This window comes from Phanerochaete carnosa, assembly GCF_000300595.1.
Source record: "Phanerochaete carnosa HHB-10118-sp unplaced genomic scaffold PHACAscaffold_5, whole genome shotgun sequence".
Taxonomy (NCBI): domain Eukaryota; kingdom Fungi; phylum Basidiomycota; class Agaricomycetes; order Polyporales; family Phanerochaetaceae; genus Phanerochaete; species Phanerochaete carnosa.
In genome coordinates, this window is record NW_006767632.1 from 3,590,740 (window position 1) to 3,607,882 (window position 17,143).

Below are 17,143 nucleotides of genomic sequence, written 5' to 3' on the forward strand. Positions count from 1 at the left end.
CGTATCTATAAAGTCGAAAATTTGCCTCACATCCATCACCATACGCTGATGCAGCTTTGCGTTTTCTCTAGCTTTCGCCGGTGCTAATGGCAGTATAGCTTGTCAGGGTATCAGTGAGAGGCTGCCTCCGACTTTTTTGCACAATCAGCCTTCCCGCGGGTTTTTCGGTGTAGGTCTTGCATGCATGGTGAGCACACGTATTCTTTCGTTGAGAGTGATGATATCTCTGCCGCCCCAGTCTTAGCCATGCGTGGCGGTGACGACAGGCAGAGCAATAGCCAAACATATTTGCACTACTGACTTATTTCTGTTCGACTGTCTCGAATATGCCCGCTGACCATATCCTTCAGATCTCTGCACGCAACTCATGGTTTGACGACTTTCTGCCTTTTACCACACGACCTCGTTACAACGTGAGTAGTTCCGTCTCCACTCTACATGCTACTGGCATGGTATGAGATGATCACAAACCGAATGCAATTAGGAAGTGCCGTCTGAGAGCACTCCTTCGGGAGTCGCCCTTGTCGAGACCCGGTTCTCTGAAATTATGCCGTGACATAACAGTCTAGCATCCTTACAGTTCTGACCGTCCTCTTCAGGTGAACGCGAACCCAAGATCCAGCGCTTGCGTTAGATAATCTAGACGGGTGTGAGGTTATCTATATCTTTTGGTATCGCTTTCTTTTCTTCCCGTATGTTAGTAGTTCGAGACCCAACATATAACCTCTTATGCTCGTCTACGTTCTTTGCGAGTTGGGATGTCGGGATTGAGATCTGAGACTCTATGACGAGTTAAACATCGGGTCCAACGGATGGGCGCCTGATTGTGTAACGCGACGTCTGAGTGGAGGTACACCGCACGAGACATCTTTACCTCCTTCCACATCATCGACCTCGTTGAGTGGCCAGTATGGCGCAATGGGGTCAAGGCTTTCAAGTCCCCCTTCAAACCGGCTTTAATCCCCAGCAACAGCAGCAATTTCAACAGGGATTCCAGCCAGGGTTCCAGCCAGGTGGTATCGCACCGCAGCCAACAGGATTCCCCGGCCAGCGGCCTTCTGGTTTCCAGCAGCCTCAGCCGACAGGCTTCCCGGGAGGCCAGCAGCCTCAACCAACTGGCTTTGGCTTACAACCTAGCGGGCTGCTGCCACAGCAGACGGGCTTCCAACCGCTACGTGCGCAGTCGACCGGCTTTCAGCCCAACGCTTTGCAGCAGCGAGCTCCTCCTCCACCTCCCCCTGTCCCCCCGATCCCTCAACAGTTTCAGCAGAATGTGCAACCAACAGGCATGCTTGGCTTGCAGGCTCCGACGCGGAGTTTTCTGAGCCCGTCGCCAGGCCCGCTGACAGCACAGCCGACCGGATTCGCTGGCGGGCTGCAGCCCTTGGTGCCGCAGATGACGGGCTTCATTGATCCGCGCCTACAGATGATGTCCAGCACGTTCTTGCCTGCGAACCCTTCTGCACCGTACAATGCCGCTGGCGCGCCTCAGCTCCAACAGCCCCAGGGCGGATTCTCGCTGCAACAATCATTCCAGCAGCACAACCAGCAGCAACGTGGAAATTCGACACCTAGGGTTCCGTGGGCGTTATCCAAAGCAGAGAAGAAGAGCTATGATCAAATCTTCCGCGCCTGGGACACCCGTAACGAGGGCTTTATCAACGGTCAGACAGCATTGGAGGTCTTTGGCCAAAGTGGTATCGATAGGAATGACCTGGCTAAGATATGGTTCGTGTATGACAATGACGAGATCCTGTACAGCCCTAACATTCCATCCTAGGGCACTCGCGGACGCAGACAATCGCGGAAAGCTCAATCTCGCTGAGTTCCACGTGGCAATGGGTATGATCTATCGCCGTAAGTCTGTCGGATACCTCGCAGATTTACCATTTCCTAATGACGTGCTTTCAGGCCTCAACGGCAACGATATCCCCGACGAACTGCCCCCTGAGCTTGTGCCGCCCTCGCACCGCGACCTTGACAATTCAGTTACGTTCCTGAAAGATATCCTCAAGAATGATACACGTGCACGTTCTCCTGGAATCGATACTCCGGTCTCTAGGCTCAAGGAACGCTCCTTCAATAGCACGTCTGCCCCAGGGGCTGGTGGGCGCCAAGACGCAACGGTCTACAAGTACAATGATGATACCCCCGCTGGCGGCTTCTACCAGCCGCGTTCTCGCCATGTCGACCGTTCCGCCATTCGTACTGCTAGCGACAGCAACAGCCCATCTTCAGATCTCTCAGATTTGAAGCGGCAGCTCGAGAATACGAGCAAGATGCTCGATCGCGGTGCCGCCGAGAATGCTGCGAAGACTGCGGAGGACGAAGAACTTGAGCGAGAGATGTCCGACCTGCGCTACCGCGCTAAGAGGCTCCAAGAGGACCTTGACTACGTTTCCAAGGGTCCCAGATCAACGCGCAAGGATGAAGAGCGTCGGAATCTTGAGCGCGAGCTGCTCTCGCTGATGCACGAGCGTATTCCTGACCTCGAACGGCGTATCGAGGACCGAGAAGAGCGGAAGAAGCGCGAAGAGCGGGAATGGGCTCGCGAACGCGACAAGCGGAACGATCGCTTCGGACGCTATGATGATCGCGACCGCGATGACGACCGCTACTCCTCTCGCTACGACGACCGCGACCGTGACAGGGACCGAGACTATCGTTCCTCGTACGATGACCGTGACAGGGACCGGGACCGCGATTTCGATAAATATCGTGATCGCGACTACGACCGAAACAGGCCCTATTCGCGCAACCGCGACAGAAGTCATGATCGTGATTATGGCCGTGACCGTCCTCGAAGCCCGCCTGTTTCTGTCAGAAGCCCGCCTCCACCTCCGCCTGCCGCCTCGAGCAGCACTATCAACCGGCCGCCCCCCGCCCCTGCTCCGACCGCGTCTCCTGCACCTGCGCTGAAGCAGATGACCCCTGAGGAGCGCAAGGCCCATGCCAGGGCCGAGGCGCAAAAGCGCATCCAAGAGCGCATGGCCGCACTCGGATTGTCTGGTACAACATCGACGCCTAAGGTCGATACCAGCGTCGGAGAGCGTCTCGCGAAGGAGAAGGCGGAGGCGGAGGAGAAGGCCAAGGCAGCTGAGCGAGAAGCCGAGGAGCGTGAACGTCTCCGGCAGCAACGTCTCCAGAACGAGAGGGCCATAAAGGAAAGCTCGAGCCCGACTACTCCTACTCCACCTGTGCCTCCGACTGTCACGTCTCCTCCCGCTGCGCCCACGCCTTCAGTTGCCGCTCCAACTCCTCCTAGGCCTGCTGCTCCTCCAGCACCAAAGCCCAGGGCCCCTGCTCCGCCGCCTCCGCGTAAGGCTACTGCACCTCGTCCCCCTGTCGTCGCCCGCATACCTTCTGTGCCAACGCCTACTCCCCCGGCGCCACCACCGGCTCCTGCTGAACCGGAAATCGATCCTGAGGAGGAGGCGATTCGCGCGCGCGAGGCTGCTTTGCGTAAGGCTCGTGAGGAGCGTCTTGACAGACTTCGGAGGCTCGAAGAAGAAGAAGTCGAGGCTAACAGACGTCTCGAGGAAGAGGAGAGAGCCAGACGGTCTGCCATCACATCACCGCCACCTGCGCCCCCTGCATCGGTGCGCTCGCCACCCGCTCCCGCTCCCCCAGCTGCAACGCCTGCTCCTCCTCCTCCTCCTCCTCCGCCGGCACCTCCGGCTGTATCCAGCCCGCCAGTTCCGATGTCGCCTCCTCTTGACAAAAACAAGACCAATCCATTCAGTCGCATGATGATGGAGGGATCGACCCCTACACCGGTCGCCGCCGCGGCTAACGGAGGGGCGAATCCGTTTTTTAAACCTCAATCTACTCTAACATCACCTTCAGTCGCCTCTTCAGCATCTCCGGCCCCTCCTGCTCCGTCGTACCCGCCGCCATCTAAGAGTCCAGCCCCTCCTGCGGTCAAGACATCGTACCACACTGCGCCTGCGGATAGTGAGGATGACTGGGACGTCGTCCAAGAGAAGGAAGATGATGACAGTAGTGAAGACGAGCTCGACTCGTCTCGCGATACACGTAACAAGCTCGCGCAACAGCTCTTTGGCAGCATCATGCCGCCGTCGCGGCCGCAGTCTGCTGCACCGACTCAGTCCGTGCGGTCACAATCTAGCACTCCCGCGCCTGCTGCTACTGCCGCACCTCCACCGCCACCTCCACCTCCGTCCGCACCACTGGCGGTCGACATGTCCGCTGGCGGTGCACCCCCTCCTCCCCCTCCGCCCCCAGGTGCGCCGGTTCCCCCGCCTGCTGCGGCTGCCATCGCTGTTCCTGCCCCAACTGGAGACCGCAATGCATTGCTGGGCGCCATCCAGTCTGGTGCGAGGCTGCGAAAGGCACAGACCAGCGATCGCAGCGGCGCCGCCCTATCCGGCAAAGTTATTGGTGATGCTGCTCCTCCTCCGCACGTCAATGCTGCACCTCGTGCTCCGTCACCACCTGCAATGTCGCTTCCTGGGATGACACCGGCGATGGAGCAGACGGGCTCATCGCGCTCGAACAGGGAGTCTGTCGGTTGGTTCGCGGGCCTCGCAGCTGAACAAGCAGGCGAGTCAACCCCAATGCACGAGCGCCTTGAGTCTATGGCCGAGGAGGACGAGCATGAGCAGCCTGCAGCCGTACCGCATATCCAAGTTCAGACGTCGGAGCCTGCTCAGCAACATGCCCAGGAGAATGATCTCATGCAAGACATTGATATGTCGACTGGTGAGCTTCTCTCGTTTCATGTGCTAGTGCAGGAGCTGAATATGTTATCAGAGTTCAGTGTCCGTTCGTTGTATGCGTACGAGGGTCAGCGCGCCGAGGATCTGTGTACGCTCCACTTCTTGGTTTTGATTGCTTTACTTGACTTACCACTTCTTCAGCCTTTGGCGAAAATCTCATCTTGACTGCGCGTCCGTCGAAATCGGGTGCCGACTGGTGGTATGGTACTCTGGTTCGCGATGGCAGGAGCGGATTCTTCCCCAAGACCTACGTGGATAAGATCGAGACTAGTATGCATTGCTGCCTCTTCTCTATTGGCATCGTCACTAACATGTGTTGTAGCCAAGGCAAAAGCTCTGTACTCCTACGAAGGCAGCAACGCCGACGAGCTGCCTTTCGCCGAGGGAGACGAGCTCAGCATTGTGGATCGTTCGGATGCAGACTGGTGGAAGGCCGAGCAAAGTGGTGTCGTGTTCATCGTACCAGCGGCATATTTGGAAGTCGTAGAGGGTCAGTAAGATGTTCACATTCCTTGAGTGCTTCAGTTTAAACTGTGTGGCTTCAGGCTGAAGTAATTTTCGTATCTTCTCTTTTTACATGTATGGACTCAATTAAACACGGGTACTTGGAATCTCGCCCACCCAAATTGCACTGGAATAGCTTCTTCGCCTGTCACACCCCGTTCTCACGTACCAGCCGATGAATCAGCGTCGACTGAGCAAATTCCTCAGGATCCGTCCAGGTTCTCGGTGCACTCGGACACAGCATCAGTTCACAGCGAGACAGAGACGGAAGACGAAAGCTCAAACTGGGACTCCTCGGATGACGGTGAATCTTTCGCTGAGACAGAGTCTTCTGACGATGAGGAACAGGAAACCACCGAGGAGCAGCGCAAGGCAGAACGTGAGGCTCGAGCGCTCGAGCGACAACGTGTCCTCGAAGCCGCGGGTCTCATCATCAAGTCCGACCGCAAGCCCCCGCCACGGCCGGCGCGAAAGAGGAACACCCGTAAACGACGGCCTGCGCCCGCTGTGCCCACTCACCGGCATTCGTCAACAGCGTTGAAAGAGCTCCCTGCATCGCTCGTGCCCGAGTCCCCGCGTCTTGACGACGCATATGAGCGATACGAGGCGTACCGCCAGTCGACCACCAATCTCAACCGGCTCTCGACCCTCTCGGCCGACTCGGCAAACTCGCTCACAGCCAGCCCATCTATACCGTCGTCGATCTTGCGGACCCCATCTGCCGCCAGCGTGGAGCACGAGGGGCGCACATCACACTTTTTGAACTTCTTCGGACGCAAGACGCCCGCGAACGACAACGAAGAGCGTGTTAGGCCCGTCATATCTGCTCCTATCTTGCAGGAGAAGGAGCCTGGGACGCCGGCGATGGAGAATGACTTTGGAACTGTAAGCCTATCGTGAGAAGACAGTGTTCCTGTACTAACCATGTACATTCAGTCTTGGGCAAGTCTGGTCGATAAGTCCGCATTGGAAGAGATTCCGGCGAAGGAGCGGAAACGACAAGAGGCCATCTTCGAATTCATCACTACCGAAGCGGCATATGTCCGGGATTTGCAACTTATCGTGGAGGTAGGCCTGATTGGCTGTTTTGCTAAAGTCTCCTCTACTAAAGTCTACTGCGCAGGTCTTCTATACCAACTTACTACCTTTCTTAGACCGGAAGGCCACCACGGTTATCTTTGCCAACGTAGAAGACATCCTTTTAGTGAACACGGTTAGTTTTCATATACATCTCCGGGACAGCGGTCCGATTCTCTTTGTGCAGACGTTCCTGAGCTCTCTCGAAGAGAGACAGAAAGAGTGTAGATTGTACATCGACAGGATTGGTGACATCCTTAAGACGAACATATCAAACATGGGCATATACATGGTGCCTCTTCCATCTGATGTCCTGGTTGCGTGAACGGCTAACCGGTCCTTCAGGAATATTGCGTGAATCAGGGATACGCCATCAAGGTCCTACAGTCGATAAGGGAGTCGAACTCCGATGTGGCCGCTTGTCTGCAGCGGCTCCGGGACGATCCTGCCATCCGGAATCTGGATCTGTCTAGCTATCTGCTCGTTCCGAGTAAATATTGCCATATTTACCTCCGCTTCAGTCCTTAGCTCACCCAAATCTATAGTGCAGCGCATAACCCGATACCCACTGCTCATAAAGCAGGTAAGATATTGCGTGAAACGCCCTCTGTGGCCTATACTTAACGTGACGCAGATCCTGCAATATTCTGAAGCATCGGACGAACGCAAGCGAATTCAAGCCTCACTCGATATAGCCGAGAAGCTCCTTAGCCATATTAATGAGACTATCCGCGAACAGGAAGGCCGCGAACGCCTACGCCAAATTTCGCGCAACCTCTGGATTGGTGAAGGGTAACGAATTCACAGCCTACTCTGCATCGTCTGTTTAATCTAGGTCAAATGTAGACGACTGGATTTGACGGCTCCGACAAGGACAATGGGTCCGCGCAAGCTACTGCGTGAAGGACTGCTGATGAAGGCCAAGAGCGGACGGCGTCTCCGGGGCTTCCTTTGCAGCGATATCTTGGTACTCACCGATGAAGGGGCCAAGTCATTATATCGTACGGTATGTTTTAGCACTCCTTGTTATCGCGGGCGCATCTGAATCGCCATTAGCCAATACCTCTATCTGAGGCACAGGTCAAGGAGGTACCTGGGGGTAGAGGTAAGACTAACTTGTCGTGTAATCCGCCGGTGGCAGGTACTGAACATGTCCGCAGACGACCTCACGTTCCAGCTTGTGCTTGCGTACCCCCGCGGCGGCGACAAGATCAACCTCAAAGCTACGTCCGCGCGCGACTGCCAACTGTGGATGCAGGCTATCGAGAGCGCAAGCCAACAGTGCAGACAGGCAGGGATCCGGGCGGCGAAACGCAAATAATCTGCTGCCTGCTAGTCAAACCTTTTTACATTCATTTATTGGGTTCTCGGAAATTTCTCTCTCTATGCTCGTTCCAACGGACATTTGCTCGCTGCCTCCCCCCGGAGTAGTATTATCTGCCCACGTTCTAATGTCTTCGCCATTCCTAGCGTCGTTCCCTACCTACATTTCTATCCTGCACACGGACTCGAATAAACTCAAGAATTAGACCAGTTGCATTAGATTTGCCGCTCTGGGATATTCGTACGACTGGAGGTAACAGGCATAGCCAACTTTCCGCTCGTCTTCCAAACCATTGCCCACCGCGCCTCCTACGTAAAGTGCACAGTGTTACCCGTGATATCTATCTGCCCAACATACATCTGGCGCGTGTCCGACGTTGTGCCTAGGTCAGCGTGGAACACGACGTTGACGCCGCCCGGCCCAACGGTGAGGCCGCCGGGGGAGAACAGTTGCGAAAACGGCGTGCCCGTCTGCAGCAGCGGCGCGTTCGGAGCCTGCGCCTTGGTGTACGGGCCTGTGATACTGGTGGCAGTGGCGTACGAGGTATCATAGTCCGGGCCAGAGAAGCAGTTCGAGCTGAAAAAGAGTACGTAAACGCCGTTCTTCTTCACGAGCGAGGGTGCTTCTACGAGAGGCCCGTCGGCGTCGTCGCGGTCGAGGACTGTTATGGTGGCAGGGTCAGATTTATTATATGTAGGGGAGCGAAGGGACAGACTGACTCTGGACTGGAGAGCCAATGGGGGTGATTCCATCGGCTTCAACCTGTTGTATCATGATGGGCTAAGGAGTGCCGAGAGATTCGGTATTTAGACAAGCACACGACTTATCATCAAAAGCGGCTTACCGTAGATACAATGGGAGGAACACCGTTGTTGCAGTTACCACCATGACCAATGCTGTTGCCGTCAATCTTCCAGACAACCCACACTGCGCTCACAGTCAGATATGTTCCTGACAGATCCAAGTTAACGCTACCTGTGCCATCGTCGTCAACAAAACCAGCGGGGTCAATTGCGCCACCCTGGTCAGTATTGCATGAGAATGCGGCCGGCTCAGGTGTATATGGACCTTGCGCATTGTCGCTGACGGCCGCGGCAACGCAATGCTTCCCGCCATTGCCATTCTGGTCCGCGGTGTAGTACATGACGAACTTTCCATCAGACTGTGCCACAGATATCAGCCACATCTCGCTTCCAGTGGGTGGGACGCGCGACATACTCGCTGGATGACGTCGGGTGCCCAGACGTCGCCGCCCGTGCTCCACGCGCCGACGGTGGGCAAAGCATCCTGTCCGGTGACTGTCCAGGTGACAAAGTCGGACGAAGTCGCGATGGGAACGTGCAGCCCGCCGGAGTTGGTCGAGAACGCGTACCACAGCCCGTCGGTGCCCTTCACGAACGATGGGTCGGGGAAGTTGCTCGTAATGACCGGCCCGGTGATGCCGCGCTTCTGAAGCGCGGTACCACAGGCGAACGGGACGAGGAGCAGAAAGGTTGATAGGAGTGCTGAAAACATGGGAAGGAAATATGGTGGTCGTCTGCACCTGCGCCGCTTGCTTTCTTATATGGTTAACCACGGGCGATATTTGCTAAGGGCAGTGGGCTGACCACGGTCGTCAAAGATCCCATCATCAATTTCGTTATATTGTAGGATCCTGCCCGCGATGAGACGGAGCAAGGTGCATGCTTGCGAGCATCGCGAATTAATCGGTGCGCATGGCGGTGTATGGTTCTGACCAATCATTGATCCGTCTGTTACGACATTGACTGTGGTCGGTCTTATGCACCGCCCCTTCTGACCACTGGGGTCGTAGCACGGGACTGCCTGCGGAGCATGCGATCGACTCTTGCATCTCCTTCGCGAGCATGAGCGACAGGCTAGCCTTGCGATGGTCGAATACTCTGTAATAGACGAAGCAGATGACAGCGCTAAGTGAGTGAACGAAAAGCACCACGCGGAGAACATCATTTTTCACCCTGCTTCGTTGCTCCAGTTCGACAGGCTTATAATGCAATTTGGCGCAGAAATGAGAATATTCGGGTCGGTGACTGATGTGCAAGATGTGGCTATAACCCAGAGTGAAACTTGCAAAATCTGTTGGCACAAGTTTCGAGAATCAGCTTGCCCTGCACTATTCGGTGGCTGATTCATTCAGCTGTCGCTGTTCGAGTCCTAGTCAACATAAAGCTGCCCGGCAGAGAACTTGTTCAATGCGCTGCCGGATGAGCTGGCGACGTCCTGCGATGGGCCGATATGGCAGCCCTCGGGTTAGCTATTTAGCCTTGCTGTTCGACGATTTGTTCATTGTTGAAACTCGAGCAGTCTCCATTATTCCGACAGCGCTCTTAGCTGGACGACCGCAGATAGCGCTTCATAAGTTTCTAATGGCCGTTTGGAAACCAGAGGCATCATTCACGATTAGGATTCACATGTACGTGTAGAAACATGATACGTTACTTATTTGCCCAGTGCTATGTAGACCTTGCCTCCCCTCCGCCCGGGATCGCGTATGCCGTTGCTACCCACTAGTAGACTATTTCTTCAGGGTGCTCTCGAGGGTGTTGGTCAGCCATGGGTTTTCTCGAGGAGCTGCTCTCGGAAACATTTGCATCGACGCGCTGCACAACGAATTTCAGTCTGCAGCGTGATGGTCATGGTCATTCGCGCAGTATCTGTCTTAGTAAGCGTCGAGGACACGGTTTTTCGCTTCAAGATGTAAGTGTTGCTCATTTCGTCGCAAACGTTTCCGCCGCATTCCTGGATGTTGTTCGAGTATGTTGAGTCCCCAAACGCGGATCAAGACTCTACGACGCACGTTGATAATCCTCTCAAACTTTCTCGCACACACAGCTTCCAGCCTGCCATTATCCATCATATACGAGTGCTCTCGGACGAGGCAAGATTGTAGCCGACATCACCATCCGCACCAGTGTTAGCCCCGAATACCTTCTATGACAAAGCCTGGGCGGGGAGACGGCGAAAGAAAGGCACGTCTTCGTCAGAGATAAAAACCGTTACAAGCGTCAGTAATGGTGTGCAAGTCATGATCTGCAAAAAAGTGAGAACATCGAGCATTTGCGACGCGAGGCTAAGGATGGTGGTAGTCGAGTGCAAGAAAGCAGACGCCGCGTGATGGGCGCCAGTGCTTGCCGCCAGAAGGTTAGGCTGCACTCGATTTTATAAACTTGAACCTTCGACATCCGTAGTTAACCAGCTCGAAGGGTAAGCACCGAAAGCTAGTCTAGTAGAGAAGGATCTTCATTTCTGATTGCAGGTCCAACATTTACTGTTCTTCATGAGACGGGCATATACACGTGAAGCGGAAAGTTAATGTCGACCAAAATCGACGCTAATCAGGCGTTTCCGTCCGAGGTAATCGAGTACTCGTCGACCTCGGTCTCCATGTCCTTCGTGATAGGAATTCCCATGGGCTTCAATGCCGAAGTGCTGACGAGCTCGGTAGGCTCCCAGTGGAGAACGCGAGGCTGATAATCGCCGGCACCGTCGCCGGCATCCATCGGTAAGGTATCCTGGCGAGCCAAAGTCGGGGCCCTTGACTGTTGAGCGAGGTGCGACTGTGACGCGGACGAGGAGCTCTGTGGGATAAAAACACACAGTGAGTAGCAACCCGCGAGTCCACATGTACTCACGTCCTGAGGCTGGTCTGACATAGTTCGAGGCAGTGGCCGGCAGGTGTGGCTTGTAAGTCTGTGTTCTGTGTACGGAGGGTGCTAACTGCTAGTAGCCGACTCTTTATACTCCTCCGCGTATTGAGCCGGACAACAATTGGCTGATAGTGATCCTTGCGCTACGGAATAGGTTTATGCACAAACTTTTTGGAAGGTACTGCGGCGATCAAGCACAGCGGTGTCCTTCAACATATTATCTTCATTGTGTGGCCCTGACTCTTGTATTTCGCAGTGCCGCAATAGATCAGTCTCAGGGTGAGCGTCTGGACAAAGCATAACACCCCAGTTTCGGTGGAGCAACACACTAGGACCCGCCTTTTGTGGGCCAAAAATATTACGCAGGGCCCCGTGCTACACGGTACAAGATGTCTTATTGGAAACGACAGGACAAATGAACATGTGGCCTTCTCGATGTCCAGCGGCCACCTCAACGAGATGCGCTACCTATAGCGATTCATAATAGCGTCTTGGGCCGAATGCATTTTATCTCTTCCGGCAGACTGGACCCTAGCTTGTATCTGTGAAGGACCGGGTTGTGCAGCTTGTGACTGATTGCGGACCAGAGGAGCCTCCGAGGGTGGCACATTGGCTAGGGCGGTGTTTGAAGCTAGATATTGGTTCCACTGCGTGCATGTGTCGCTCAGGTACGCTCTTAGGTCATCGTCTAAGTCTGGAATGTTTCTGAGGCCGGTGGTGACGACGGGCAGGGTTGGTTCGACATCCTCAGTCGGCGCATAAGCGAGCTCGAGCAACATGCGGAGCAGGGGCCAGACAGCGTTTACGCTGGGTTGGTTGCTCGTGAGTGAGGTCGCAGTGCTGTTCTCAAGGGTTGCTCGGAGTGTCGCCAACTGTTCTCCGTGCATCTTGGGCGGCAGGCTCGCCCAGTGGCGCGTTGTGAGCGTCGAGTCCTGATGCGCGACCCTTTCAGATGGTAGGCTGCGAGATTTATGTAAGAAAAACGCACCTCTTCCTGTGCTTGGCCGGAAAGCTGATCTCCTTTGGACGTGTCGGGACGGCTGGCGTTGACTAAGTAACTGTTCATGTATATTCGCGAGGAGGAGGCCGGAGAAGGCCGTGTACCGGATCTTCGGAGAGTTTGCTTGCGATATGTGTCTTATATACCTCCTACGAGTAGCCATGATAATTAGGTCTCAAGGATGCTTTGGCTTCATGTCAAGAGGTATCTTCGTCGCAGGATCACCCTATTGGCCGTGTATATTTTGAGCCAAGCATCACTGTCTGCCAGCGATAGTCTCGGCTGAAATAGCTTTGTCTATCGTTGCTCTGAGTTCGCTGTGGCTATCCTGAACTATTTACGCGACCACTCGGAAAACTGAAATGGCGCAGACGAAGAGCAGAGCTTACTGGCACTCTGGAAATATCCATGGCGCTATTATCTGTGTGACGTTCTACTTTGTTCAGTAGGCCATGCCAGTGCAATTTCACCTGGAAGATTTGCAGTCCAACAGCCCCTGCAATCCGGGGAGTACCCGACCCGTGAAGCATTGCAATACGAAAAATTCACTACGGAGCTGGCATTATAACAAGAAGGTTCTTGACTAAGTTAAGATCAGATTAAGGCGGTAACGCATGCTCTCTTAGGGCTTGATCCATCCTGCTTTCGCAGCTGCACAAGAAAACTCCTCCGCGGGCACCGTAGGCAACATCCTTTTAAGCCAGAGTAGTTGGGCACCCTTGTCTAGGCTGAACAATTCTCGCAGTTGTCCCACTTCGTGTCCCGGTATCTTGTCGAGGTGTGCGCAAGCCTCCTGCACATTCTCTTGGAATGCGGCTATGAGCAAATCATCCAATATTCTGTCCCATATCTTATCCAAGGGCACGTCGAGGCTCGCAGAATCGTAGTAGGGCATAGGAGATGGCGATCTCTGCCGATTCTCCCCTTCGACGCCAGCGCTTTTGCGTGTCGCGAGCTCGTTTTCTTCATCGTCGACGACGCTAGCATAGCCCGAGTCATCGCCATGCGTGGCATCGCACCGCTGGGAGTTGCGCGAGTCGCTTGTGAGAGTCATTTGTTTCGCTGATTGTAATATTCTTGCATGTGAAGAACAGTGATAGAGGCTGTCGGCGTACCTCGAGTCGTTATGAGCTGGAGCGGTCAGGAAACTCGCTATCAAAGTCGTCTATATATACTGACCTCAGACCGTGGGCCACACGTCGTTGTATGACGTCGAGTCACCTACGAGCAACCATGTAGCGGCAAAGGATTTCTTCCAAGCCATCTTGTCCCTTGTGGTGCCATGAAAGAGCTAAAAGAAATGATGGGTTTGCACGTGCAAGCGCACAATATAGCTGTGAGACATTGTCTTTTTCGGCATTTGGAAGAGGCATTGACCTATGCGGCGAGCCTTTGCCACTCAGGTGCCAGGCCCCGTGGCCCGAGAGATAATTGAGCACCGTTGACTATGAACTGGGATCGAGCCTAAACAATTGTTTGGAGGATATCCACAGCAGCCCTCTAGACTTTTTGTCTTATTGACAAGACCGTGGGCATGGGTTGGCGGCAAACGGCACCGGCAATCAATCGGCACTCATGCCGAATGGCGGCGCCGTGGTGGCGTTTGATGACGCTCATACTGCCAAAATTAGTCTCGTAGGGCTCCCCCGGCCCCCAGGATTCCGGAGTCGACCACCACTTCGTCGCACGACCTGCGACCTGTACACTACCTCTTTGTCGTGATATCCTCGAGATATCTGTACTTTCTTGATTCTATCACTCAACGCTGCGCATGAATCGCCCTTCAGACGAGGAAAATGACCCACTGCTCTTGGAGAATGGAGATGGACCGCAGAAGGACTCGAGCAAGAGGTACCAGCCGGGACCTCTAGAGATCTCGAAAACGACGAGATATGGTATTTTGGCTGGAATATGGGCTGCAACCTTTTTATCTGTGTGTCTGTCTCGTCATTCTCTCGTTCGTTGGAGTGCTTAGCTGCCTGCCTGCACATTGCATGAACTTCTAAAGTCTTTCAACAGTAAGTTGGTAAATACAATCAAAGCAGGTCTCAGGTGTTGACTCTTAGTTGCTAGCTACTCTGGTAGCGACATGTGCGTCAAAAAATGCCCTTGCAATGTTGTAATGCTGAAGCGCCAATCTAGTGCTTCCAGGAATATCTTCAGAGTTCAAGAAGTCGCACCAAGCGAGTTGGCTTGGTACTGCGTACGTTTCAAGATCGCATTTCGTTACTTATCACTCAAACTGTACGATAGGTATCTACTGGCTATCTGCACGTTCACTCCTCTGTATGGACGGTTGTGCAATGTAATGGGCAGACGTGGTGCCAATCAGACTGCAGTCTTCTTCGCCGGTCTTGGAACACTCTGCTGTGGCCTGTCCAGTAATATGGAAATGCTAATCGCTGCTCGCTTTCTTGGGGGACTCGGCGGCGGCGGCATCGTGACAACTGCGACGTACGTCTCCAGCCGCTATGCTTACCTTGATTCTCATGATTGATTTTCCCAGGATCATTACGAACGACATGTATAGTCTGAGGGTCTGTCGGGCTTCTGTATAGAGGCTTTATCATGCTAATTCGCTATAAATCTAGGAGAGAGGCTTGACACAAGGCGTAGCCGCTGTCTTCAATAGCGTAAGGGTATTGTACCACAGAGTTCAACTTGCTTACATCTGCGCTTTATAGCTCGGGCAAGGTCTTGGCGGACCCGTTGGGGGCTACATCAGCGATAGGTACGTTCGTGATAATCGGATATTCCAAGTTTTTACCCACTTGTGCATTAGGCTTGGCTGGCGTTGGGCTTTTCTTCTCCAAGTTCCCATGTTTCTGATCTCGTTTATCTTCACATCTATTAACCTTAACTACGTTACCCCGGTAAGTGCGCCTCGCGTTTCCTAAGTAAAGCAAGCTTTGATGCGTTTTGCGCAGGGAAGGAGCAAGAACACAAAGGAAGTGCTGAAACGCATCGACTACGGCGGCAGCTTCACACTATTTATGTCTGTGAGTCATATCAACTATTATTGACGTGGAGCCTGGCTAATGCGGACCAGGTCTTGGCCTTTCTCGTGTTCCTTAGCACCCGCTACAGCGAAGAATATCCCGTAAGCCCATTCCTGAGACAGAAGTTGTATGAAGTGTTGACGATCTGCCAGTGGTCTTCACCTGTCGTATTTATACCTCTTGCTATCGCCATTCTCTCCGCCGTCGCCTTCGTCTATGTCGAGTTATACGTCGCACCTGAACCGGTACTGGCACCTTTTCTACTCCAGCAGAAGATCCCGGTACTGGTCGGCATTAGCAACTTCCTGGTGTCAATGTGCAATTTCACGGTCATGTACAACTTTCCGACTTGGTTCCAGACTGTCATGTTGACGAGTGCGAGCGAGGCCGGTGAGTGGTTCTGTTTGATGATTGCAGTACACAGATGTCATGCAAGGTATGCAGGAGCGCATCTCATTCCAAACGGCATTTCAATCTCCTGTGGATCACTGTTCGCTGGGTAGGTCGTCTACAGAAGGCGTAGTTACCGGCTACTCATTCTCAATAGATGGATCATGCATCGTACCGGAAAGTACAAGCGTCTTAACCTTATCTTTGGCCTATTTCCCTTCGTCGCTGCCATCTTACTGTCTCTTATGCGCGAGGATTCGCCCCCAGCTGTCTTGTGGTTGAGCATTGTATGTGTTGTTCTTGATGTGGAAGCTGCGAATTGTTCTGATTACTGTTACAGCTGCCTCTCGGTTTTGGTAATGCCGTGGTATTACAGACAATGCTCAGTGAGTCTACCACCCACCCGCCGTTATACTCCATTAATGCTGCCTCTAGTCGCGTTACTTGCCCATCTGCCACGTGAGTCGTCACGCACCGCTTTTAGATGAGCAAGATTAACTGTCAGGCACAGAATCTCAAATGGCCGTCGGTACCGGATTCGGACAGCTCTTCCGAGGAATCGGCCAGGTTGGTGGCGTCGCCATCTCCGCAGCGGTGTTCCAGTCCGTGCTTGACGACGAACTGCACAAACGCGTACCCAAAGACGATAATAGAGAGGAGGTATGGCTACGCACTGTGCTATAACTTCGCTACTCTGACAGGTCCACTAGATGATCAACAAGATTAGACACTCGGCTACCCTCGTTGGCAGTCTCCGTCCTGATCTCCAACGCGCTGCGCGCGACTCGTATGCCATCGCTCTGCGCGCCGTCTTCATCATGGCGGCTTGCTCGACGTTCCTTGCTTACCTCGCTCGTTTACCGGTCAGTCTACCACCTCTGTGCCAGCAATCTACACGCTCAATGACGTATACAACGCTCAGATTCCCGACAAGTCCCTCGACATCGAGCCCGAGGGCCGCGGCACGACCCGCACGGAGATATCCCCACGCCGGCCGGAGAACCCGCTCGAGGAGACCGCGGAGCCAGAAGAGGGCGCCGAGCCGTACCACAACGGAGAGGACGAAGAAGACTCGCTGCCCTCGCCGCGCCCGCCCGCGCCACGTCGCCGCCGCCTGTCGACGTACGAGTCCTACCAGGGCGGCATGGACCTCGAGAGCCCCGAGATCGGAGGCACGGCGCGCCCGGCGCAGCGGCCCCGCAGGAGTCTGTCGACGAGCGTCTAGAAGTTGTGCTCAGGCAAGTTCTCGGACGTACATTCTAACAGTGTGTATCTGCTGTGTCAGATGTGAATGGCATTGATATTCTCTTGTTTTCGTGGCAAACGCGGTCAGAGGGCTGGCGCCGGACCCAAGCACGGTTGCAGGGCGCCTAATGCCGCTTCTTTGTTCTTATCTATATGGTCAATGGCCACACAAATTGTCGACAAAACCTTTGTCTCAGCAA

At 54.2% G+C, this 17,143-nt stretch overlaps 4 protein-coding genes across 4 annotated transcripts; 2 read left to right on the plus strand and 2 right to left on the minus strand.

Moving 5' to 3' along the window:
• Positions 1-860: 860 nt before the first annotated feature.
• PHACADRAFT_209619 (uncharacterized protein) lies at positions 861-8,328 on the plus strand. Its single transcript, XM_007396358.1, has 16 exons — positions 861-1,728; positions 1,781-1,857; positions 1,912-4,722; positions 4,774-4,827; positions 4,881-5,009; positions 5,062-5,229; positions 5,428-6,128; positions 6,180-6,311; positions 6,367-6,456; positions 6,508-6,612; positions 6,666-6,810; positions 6,866-6,903; positions 6,955-7,112; positions 7,167-7,326; positions 7,377-7,425; positions 7,481-8,328. Exons 1-16 carry the CDS (start codon positions 911-913, stop codon positions 7,639-7,641), a joined length of 5,796 nt encoding a protein of 1,931 aa, XP_007396420.1. The 5' UTR covers positions 861-910; the 3' UTR covers positions 7,642-8,328.
• Positions 8,329-8,477: 149 nt separating this feature from the next.
• Positions 8,478-10,765, minus strand: PHACADRAFT_257200 (glycoside hydrolase family 43 protein). Its single transcript, XM_007396359.1, has one exon. The coding sequence runs from the start codon at positions 9,157-9,159 to the stop codon at positions 8,821-8,823; it is 339 nt and encodes a 112-aa protein (XP_007396421.1). The 5' UTR covers positions 9,160-10,765; the 3' UTR covers positions 8,478-8,820.
• Positions 10,766-10,915: 150 nt separating this feature from the next.
• Positions 10,916-11,292, minus strand: PHACADRAFT_257202 (uncharacterized protein; the record flags this gene model as incomplete). The annotated part of the gene is made up of 1 exon (XM_007396360.1): positions 10,916-11,292. A coding segment is annotated over exon 1 (289 nt), but the record flags the coding sequence as incomplete, so codon positions are not given.
• Positions 11,293-13,961: 2,669 nt separating this feature from the next.
• Positions 13,962-17,143, plus strand: PHACADRAFT_184826 (uncharacterized protein). The gene is made up of 19 exons (XM_007396361.1): positions 13,962-14,242; positions 14,318-14,327; positions 14,383-14,400; positions 14,452-14,512; positions 14,563-14,763; positions 14,816-14,846; positions 14,901-14,942; positions 14,994-15,040; positions 15,092-15,182; positions 15,237-15,308; positions 15,359-15,409; positions 15,461-15,698; positions 15,753-15,807; positions 15,856-15,985; positions 16,039-16,084; positions 16,134-16,157; positions 16,210-16,358; positions 16,409-16,561; positions 16,621-17,143. Exons 1-19 carry the CDS (start codon positions 14,081-14,083, stop codon positions 16,921-16,923), a joined length of 1,884 nt encoding a protein of 627 aa, XP_007396423.1. The 5' UTR covers positions 13,962-14,080; the 3' UTR covers positions 16,924-17,143.